This window comes from Pristiophorus japonicus, unplaced genomic scaffold (assembly GCF_044704955.1).
Source record: "Pristiophorus japonicus isolate sPriJap1 unplaced genomic scaffold, sPriJap1.hap1 HAP1_SCAFFOLD_2515, whole genome shotgun sequence".
NCBI lineage: Eukaryota > Metazoa > Chordata > Chondrichthyes > Pristiophoridae > Pristiophorus > Pristiophorus japonicus.
Genome location: NW_027252247.1, coordinates 14132 through 23373, shown reverse-complemented (window position 1 = coordinate 23373; position 9242 = coordinate 14132). Strand labels below are relative to the sequence as shown.

The 9242-nt window shown below is 41.4% G+C and overlaps 1 protein-coding gene across 1 annotated transcript; it reads left to right on the top strand.

Moving 5' to 3' along the window:
• The first annotated feature begins 1897 nt into the window (after nucleotides 1-1897).
• Nucleotides 1898-7644, top strand: LOC139247027 (transformer-2 protein homolog alpha-like). Its single transcript, XM_070871477.1, has 5 exons — nucleotides 1898-1967; nucleotides 4818-4933; nucleotides 5043-5111; nucleotides 6999-7060; nucleotides 7158-7644. Exons 2-5 carry the CDS (start codon nucleotides 4839-4841, stop codon nucleotides 7166-7168), a joined length of 237 nt encoding a protein of 78 aa, XP_070727578.1. The 5' UTR covers nucleotides 1898-1967; nucleotides 4818-4838; the 3' UTR covers nucleotides 7169-7644.
• Nucleotides 7645-9242: the final 1598 nt, after the last annotated feature.

The following is a 9242-nucleotide window of genomic DNA, read 5'->3' as shown; positions in this document are numbered from 1 at the left end:
TGCTATAATAGTTTTTTTGATCAATATTGTCACCCCCTCCTTTTTTTGCTGCTAGGAATATTTCATTCCCTTCTTTGAGCCAGGTCTCTGTTATTGCCATTTGGGATATTGTAACTGGTATTTAGCACTGCTTATAAGTGACCAGGACATGTTTGGACGAAGGAATTGAATGTAATATCTCCAAGTTTGCAGATGACACTAAGCTGGGTGGCAGTGTGAGCTGTGAGGAGGATGCTAAGAGGCTGCAGGATGACTTGGCCAGGTTAGGCGAGTGGGCAAATGCATGGCAGATGCAGTATAATGTAGATAAATGTGAGGTTATGCACTTTGGTGGCAAAAACAGGTAGGTGGAATAATATCTGAATGGTGACAGATTAGGAAAAGGGGAGGTGCAACGAGACCTGGGTGTCATGGTACATCAATCATTGAAAGTTGGCATGCAGGTACAGCAAGTGGTGAAGGCAAATGGCATGTTGGCCTTCATAGCGAGAGGATTTGAGTATAGGAGCAGGGCGATCTTACTGCAGTTGTACAGGGCCTTGGTGATGCCACACCTTGAATATTGTGTACAGGTTTGGTCTCTTAATCTGAGGAAAGACGTTCTTCCTATTGGAGTGCAGCGAAGGTTCACCAGACTGATTCCTGGGATGGCAGGACTGACATGCAAAGACTGGATCGACTAGGCTTGTATTCACTGGAATTTAGAAGAATGAGAGGGGATCTCATAGAAACATATAATGTTCTGATGGGATTGGACAGGTTAGATGCAGGAAGAATGTTCCTAATGTTGGGGAAGTCCAGAACCAGGGGTTACAGTCTAAGGATAAGGGGTAAGCCATTTAGGACCGAGATGTGGAGAAACTTCTTCACTCAGAATTGTGAACCTGTGGAATTCTCTACCACAGAGTTGTTGAAGCCAGTTCGTTAGATATATTCAAAAGGGAATTAGATGTGGCTCTTCTGGCTAAAGGGATCAAGGGGTATGGAGAAAGCAGGAATGGGGTACTGAAGTTGCATGATCAGCCATGATCATATTGAATGGTGGTGCAGGCTCGAAGGGGCGAATGGCCTACTCTTGCACCTATTTTCTATGTTTCTATATTTACTGTTGATAGTGAATCCCTCAAACTCGGGTCATCGTGAGACATAATAAAAAAATTCATTTGAAAGAATCCAAAGTAATTTTTCAGCAGTCGTGTTCTGTATATACTGCGAACACTGCACTACTGTTACACTAGGGTTGAGGAAATAAAGTAACATCTCCCTGGAAGGTGCTGATTGTTTAACGTTGGCTGCAAAAGATGTTAAAATGCAGTCTACCTGGCTGCAAGTAGAATGAAAGCTATGTAGTGGCATAGCAGGTTGGGTGTGCAAATGTAATGCTCTGCAGAACAGTGGGATGAGAATGCTTGTTGAGTGCTCAACCTTGATTAGAGAAACATTAAACAGATTGTACGCCTTTCCCCATAGGTAGCAGAAATGGAGAATGAGACATTGGGATAGGCCCTGCCGTGTTTTGCCTGCCTATCCAATTTGAGCTGCAGTATGGTACGGGGGGGCGGGGGGTAAAATTGTAAAGCTCCACTCGCGCGGAAGTAAATATTTAACTCAATTGTATGCAGTGCCCTTGACAGGAGACCCTGGGCCTTGGAGGTAGAAGGTGGTGCAATTGGTCCAAGACCTTTCAATAGCAGTGTGTCTGGTCTGGTCCGGCGCTGCGGATGTGCGAGCACGTGATTTATCGGGCACCCCCTCGATTGGCTGGAGTGGTGGGGCGCTCAGATTGTTGCAAAGTGGAGCTTCCTGATTGGCCGGCGCGGCTGGATTTTTATTTGACAATGGCGCGCGTGACCCATTCAAGAAGCGGCTGCAGGGCCACGCCTCGCCCTCCAGGGGACAGACAGCAAAGCATCACAGGGAGCTGGGGTGCACATGTAGATTGTCGATGTTTTAAGTTTGTTTTTGCTGTAAGGCGTTGGCCCTGCTTGTATCTTGTTTTTTTTCACCCAATCCCCACGTGCATTTACTAGTTTTTGTTCTTTAAAAGCATCTAATTGTCACCAATCAGCTGAACAACTTTTTTAAACTTCACATTTGGAAAACAATTGAGTCCCCACTCCCCCCAAAAAATACATTTGAAAGGTTTATTTTCGGTTGCAGTTAGTTAGAACTGAAAACACCAGCGGGCGACATAATGGCAACTTTTAACTGTTGCAACAATTTTTCTGTACACTATAACGTGTCTAATTTGTCCAGATGTGTAGCTTGTTTTTATCTTGTGGGGAGGAAGATGAGTAGTAACAAGTCAAGGATGAGCAGAGGAGTTGAAGCGGAAACCCAGAAGCCATGTTGTGTTTTGATAGAATTCACTGAAAGGCGCGTTTTGTCCTTGCTCGTCATAAGGATCCGGACAAGACGCGGAGTTTCATAAATACATGTTTTTGCCAATCTGCTCGTTATTATGATTGCCCCAATCAGATGCTTTTTAAAAAAAAAAGAAACTAGTAAATGCACAGTGCGTGATTTTTAAAAAAAAGACAAAATCTTAATGGAAAAATAGACGATCTTGAAAAAATAACGTCACAGGATGGAAATGTTCAGTTCACGTACACATCGACAAAGGAGAAACGGCCCTGTGGTTTATTTTTGTGGTATCTACAATTTTGGAACTTTTTGTGTTGTGATTAGCAACATGTTCAGCATTTCCGTATTTTGTGAAACTGGGAGCGGGCAAACTGCTGAAGTGTTTCAATTCGACTTCCAGAATTCCAGACTTCGACATTTAATCAGAACTACAAGTAGATCTCCAGATTACTGCATGCTTCCCGAGCTAACGTGTGCCGAACATAAATAGTTTAATCTACAAATTCACGTTATTTATTGTGTTGGAAGAATGTATTCAATCGTGAAATTCCAGATTACACTTATCCTGCTGTTCTGTAGTTACTTTGTCTAATTTTAAATCGCTTGTACATTTTGGGGGAGGGGTGATGACCTTTATTTTCATAACGAGATATACTAGGTGGAATTTGAAACCGTAGGCCTTGGTATCAATTTTTAATTGTGTATAAACCAGAAAAATGTCTTCAGTCATTTTCCCTTCTCTTTCTCTTCTCTTTCCCCTCCTCCATTTTATAACACATAGGAAAGAGCAGTTCTTTTTAATTAAATGATTTTATTGAGTTTCCCAGCACCACAAAGTGGTCATAATGCTTTAAATAAATGACCTTATTCCTAATTTTACCATTTTCAATCATAGAATCTTAGGTTACAGCACAGAAGGAGGCCATTTGGCCTGATAAGCCTGTGCCGCCTCTCAGCTAGTTTCACTCCCCCATCCTTTCCCTGTAGCCCTGCAAATTTTTTTTCTTCAGATATTTATCCAATTCCCTTTTGAAAGTCATAATTGAATCTGCCTCCACCACCCTTTCAGGCCGTGAGTTCCAGATCCTAACCACTCGCTGTGTAAATAAGTTTTCCTTCATGTTGCCAATCACCGTAAATCTGAGCCCTCTAGTTCCCAACCTTTTCGCCAATGGGAACATTTTCTCTATCTACTCGGTCTAGGCCACTCATGATTTTGAACACCTCTATCAAATCTCCTCTCAACCTTCTCTGCTCGAATAAGTCACTTAAGTCCCTCATCTTTGGAATCATTCTTGTAAATCTTTTCTGCACCCTCTCGAAAGGCCTTCACATCCTTCCTAAAGTGCGGTGCCCAGAATTGGACACAATACTCCAGTTGAGGCCGAACCAGTGTTTTATAAAGATTCTTCATAACTTCCTTGCTTTTGTACTCTGCCTCTATGAAGCCCAGGATCTTGTATGCTATTTTTAACCACTTTCTCAATCTGCCCTGCAACCTTCAATGATTGCACATATACCCTCAGGTCTCTGTTCATGTACCCCCTTTAGAATTGTACGCTTTAGTTTATATTGCCTCATTTTTCATGTAATTTAATTTTAATAATGTCTTTCTGCAAATTTTACGCATTTCAATTGGACTAAAAGGAAAAGCAGGAAAGATGTGGATTTATATAGCGCCTTTCACGACCACGATGTCTCAAAGCGTGTACAGCCAATGAAATACTTTTGGAGTGTAGTCACTGTTGTAATGTAGGAAATGTGGCAGCCAATTTGCGCACAGCAAGCTCCCACAGCAGCAATGTGATACTGACCAAATAATTTATTTTTGTGATCTTGATTGAGGGATATATATTGGCCAGGATACCGGGGATAACGCCCCAGCTCTTTGAGATTGTGCTTTTGGATAGAGAAATAATATCACAATAAAGGACAATGCAGCTCAGATAGTTTTGACGACATTTTCCAGCATTTTGTTGTTCATGCTAACATAATATTGGCTGCAGGATCAATTCCAACCAGATAATGTCCTGGTTATACTCCTTGGCTCCAGCTGCGGTTCTTCTATGCCAAAATAATATGCCTGTTCAGAATGTCACTCCCAGTGGTTTAAAATTTGAATGTAGAGACTCCACACACTAAAACATTTAAGTCAACGCCAGGTAAATTTGTAAAGTGGCCAGCATGAGCATTTTTTAATCTGATGTGATTGCACTGAAGTTAGTCTATGCAAAGTTGGATCCAAACACCGAAAGCGTTTCACACCACTTCTTCCCAGTTACGGAGTGAGCACGCCTTACATTACATGGATCAACTCCAGCCACATTACTTCTGTGAAAGTTGCAAGTTTTTCAGTTAATCATTGAGATCTACACTTGATTTGTTTTGTTGTTGTTGCAAAGCACAACATTGTGAATAACTGCACCAAGTAATGCTTAGTTTCTCCTCTACAGGCAAAGGAACTTGCGAATGGGATGGAACTTGATGGCCGACGCATTAGGGTAGATTATTCCATTACAAAACGACCCCACACTCCAACGCCAGGAATCTACATGGGCAGACCGACAACGTGAGTGCTGTCTTTTTTCATGTCGTACCTATTTTTTGCGCAGTGCTTTACTTTTATAGCAGTTGCATATTGAATTGGGCGCATGTCCCCATTTTGTGACATTTTACAGCAGTGTTGGTTCTTCCCATTACAATGACTCTTACAGTGACCGATACGATGAGCGGGATTGCAGCTACAGGTAATGCTTGATTCAAACTAGATATGGTCTGTTCATGGACATTATTGTCACTAGTTTTGACATTCCAGCGCATGCCTTCCACTATTCTGATTCTGGCTGCGTCCCTCCCTCTGCTCCACTGTTGAATTCTCTTCCTAAGCCTTGCTGAATCTCTCCCCGCCTTAAAGCCTCCTGAAAACTTTCTTTGTTGTTGCGTTTGGTAAATTCCTTCAACCCTTCTTCTAATTCCATCTTGTGCCTGACTTCCCCCATCCCTTTGGTAAAGCACTTTGGAGCATTTACCAAGTTAAAGGTGCTTTACATATGCCTATTGTTCTTCTCAAATCTTAATTTGAAGGGAAAAGAGTGAATTAATTGGATCATTAGATTTTAGTAGGACTTTCTCAACGGTTGTCATCCGTGCCTTTGTCACTTCCAGCCTCAAATACCAATGCTATTCCGGCCAACCTCCTACCCTCCACGCTCAATAAATCTCAGCTTATCCTAAACTCTGCTGCCCATATCCCATTCTGCACCATTACACTCACCCCTGTCCTTGCTGTCTCTTCCTCTCTCTCGCTCTCTTTTTAAGATGTCCATTAAAACCTATCTCTGACCAAGTTTTTGGTTATCTTGCATTGCTCGGTCAGATTTTGGTAATAATTTTGGTAACTACACTCCTTGTAGTAACTACACTCCTTGTAGTTTTATATAAATGCAAGTTATTGCTGATCTCCATTGGTTCTTGGTCCCCAGTGCTTTCAATTTAAAGTTTTCATCCTTGTATTTAAATCCCTTCATGGCCTTGGCACTCCCCTCATACCTCTAACTTCCTGTAGCCTTGCAGCTCCCCACACTTCCTCTGTCCTTCCCACTTTGGCCTTTTCATCCCCTTCCTCCCCTTGACCCACCATTGGTACCATTGTCTTCAGCGGTCTAGGCCCCACACTCTGGCATTCTCTATACTCTGAAATTCCCTTCTTAAATCCTTCCGCAATTTACCTTCCCCACATCCTTTAAGATCGAACTTAAAAGCCAGCTCGTTTATCAATCTTTTATTAACCCCCTCGTAATATCTCTTCCTTTGGCTCAGTCATATTTTTTGTCTAATTGCACTTCTATGAAGTGCCTTGAGCTTTGTTCTACATTAAAGGTGTGTACATTAAAGGCCATTTAGTACTGAGGTGAGGAGAAACTTCTTCACGGAGTTGTTAACCTGTAGAATTCTCTGCTGCAGAGAGTTGTTGATGCCAGTTCATTGGATATATTCAAGAGGGAGTTAGATATGGCTCTTACGGCTAAAGAGATCAAGGGGTATGGAGAGAAAGCAGGAAAGGGGTACTGAGGGAATGATCAGCCATATGATATTGAATGGCGGTGCAGGCTCGAAGGGCCGAATGGCCTACTTCTGCACCTATTTTCTATGTTTCTACCATATAAATGCAGCTGATTGTTGTTGAAATTGATCATTGTGACTCATTCTTCCAAAAGCCGAAAGTGGAACATGATGCCATAGAGATCAATTTTAATTTCATAATTATTAGGTGGACCTCTGGCTGCATGTCAGAAATACTCACTTTAACCTTCAAATTGGCATTGCACAACTGTAACTTGGAAATTAAACACAAATTTTCACCTGGAATCAAACCAGCTTGCTGAATTATGAGGGAAAGTGAAGCAGTCACATTTGCATGGTAAAGTTCATTTTCATACAATTTGTATTGTAACATTGCAGCAACAACTGGATATCTTCTGTTGTAAATTTCTAAATAAAATGGATGTGGGCAGATGTTTCTTTAGCTTGCCTGCCTGTTTGGTGTTTGTAGGAAGTGAGGTTGTGTGCTGATAGTAATCAAATTGCTGGTTATATTCTGGATTTATAAAGTAAAACGTTTGTGTTCTTCCTAGAAAACGTTCAACTTCACCCTGTTACAGCAGATACAGATCTCGATCTCGTTCTTACACCCCACGTAAGTGTTGTTGCCTGTAATTTCCCCCCTGCCTTGCAAGTCTACTTTATTTTAAAAAAAAACAGATTTTGAAGTGATGTGTATTTTCTTTCTCCAGGTCGATACTGATGACACCCACCAAGTATTTCCTACCAGTTTAAGCGGATGGGAACCTTTTCAAACCTACAGGGATTTTTTAAAATCTAAAATGGGGATTCTTGGGCATTATAGTGCTTTTTTTTTAAAAAAAAAAGCTTTTAAAATTATTTTAAGCAAAGCGCTATAATCAGAAGTATCTCTCATTTTAAGATATAATAGTTTTTGGGTGCTTCACCAAGTGGTACTGCTTTTATGGTGAGGGGGAAGCCTGTCTTTTTAATGGGAAACCTTCATCCAGTATTGTGTTGCATTAAATCATCATTGCAGCACAGGTAGTATAATTTCTACTATGTATGTACTCAAAATTACTTTTGGATATTAAGCAAAGTGTCTTGACTTTCTTGTGCACATTATGTTTGATTATGCAGTACTTTATAAGGAAATATTCAATTATAAAGCTGCTTTGTGGGAAGCGGTGACATGCAATAAATGTCTTGGACACGGAATGTATGATCTGATTTCCTTCTGCTCAAAGGGTGGTGAAGACTATCTGATGCAACCATAACCCTTTCGGGCTGTAATGCAGCTTTGTGAAAATTCTCGCATGGCTCATTTTAAAGAACCTATCTTGTGACCATCATACATTGTATCATTTGGTGTTCCAGTTTATCGAAAGTGTACCAGATGGGGAGGTAGAATCCTTTTTTATCACCCTGAAATATTTTGTGCCAATTTCAAAGGGATGATCTAGGAAGCCAGTCACCACTGCCTACTCCCTCAGCATGGCTTAATGTATTTTTCCAAGAGCAGCGGAGTGCCACGGGTAGGAAAGTCCCAGATTTCAATCCTAGTTTGTATTGAGTTGACGGATCTTGGGCAGAGTATACCTCTATCATTGTGGTAAGGATGGGGAAGGGGGAAATTGGCCAGAGGTTTCCCTCCTTGCTATCCTGCACCCTTTGCTGAAAGTGCGCATTTGTTGAGTTGGGTCGAGGCAGATCAGGCATAATCGCCTACTGGCACTCATTGACCCAGCCTACATGTGAATAATGACGACCTGCCTGGGCGAGCAGGGCAACCGGTGCCTATGGAATCTTATCCCAGCAAGGTGCCAGTCAGGGAGGAGAGAGGAAAAAATTGGCAAGAGGGAGATACAGGAACTGAATAATTAAGTGGTTCCATAGCAGCGTAAAAGAAAAGTAGTTGCATGCAGAAAATAAATCGCTTGTTCGCAAACAAAACGGTGAAGCAAATGATTAGGTAGGTACTTTGTTTTTCTTCCTTAAGATTTGAGGCTGTAACTTAGCTTCTTTGAAAAGATCTTTAAAATGATGAAGAGATAGGTTAGATGTTGAGATGATTCCACTTTTGTGGGTGGGGGGTGGAAAGAGAGAATTCAAAACCAGGGGTCTCAAATACAAGATGGTCACTAATAAATCCAAGGAAGGAATTCAGGAGAAACTTTTTACCCAGAGAATGGTTAGAATGTAGAGGTTGCTACCACATGGAGTAGTTGAGGCGAATAGCATAAATACATTTAAGGGGAAGCTAGATAAATATTGGGGAGAAAGAGATAGAAGGATATGCTGATACGGTGAGATGAAGTAAGGTGGGAGGAGACTCGTGTGGAGCATGAACAACTGCATAGACCAGTTGAGCCGAATGACCTGTTTCTGTGCCGTACATTCTCTGTAGTTTCAAAAAAAAGTAATTTGCCACAATACCTAGGAATTTGCATTGGGAAACTTTTGAGTTTGGCATATTTATAAGTGCGATATTTAATTATATTGTATCATAGATCACCTGACGATCCAAGTCACGGTTTGAGAAACTCCGGACTCTAAACTAAGTCACACAATATTAAACAAACAACTTTTATTTATATCGCACCATTAACATAGTAAAACATCACAAGGTGCTTCACAGGAGCATATTAAGACAAGAATTTGATACCGAGCCATATAAGGAGAAATGAAGGCAGATGACCAAAAGCTTGGTCAAAGAGGTAGATTTTAAAGGAGAAGAGGTTTAGGCAGGGAATTCCAGAGCTTGGGACCTCGGCAACAGAAGGAAAGGCATCAGTCACCAACACATGTTACATTTT

What these genes read in the sequence shown, in the direction of transcription:
- LOC139247027 (XM_070871477.1), top strand. Translation starts at nt 4,839, where the DNA reads ATGGAACTTGATGGCCGACGCATTAGGGTAGATTATTCCATTACAAAA. An exon ending in TACATGGGCAGACCGACAAC is followed by an intron (nt 4,934 to 5,042) that starts GTGAGTGCTGTC and finishes GACATTTTACAG; the next exon opens with CAGTGTTGGTTCTTCCCATT. An exon ending in GAGCGGGATTGCAGCTACAG is followed by an intron (nt 5,112 to 6,998) that starts GTAATGCTTGAT and finishes TGTTCTTCCTAG; the next exon opens with AAAACGTTCAACTTCACCCT.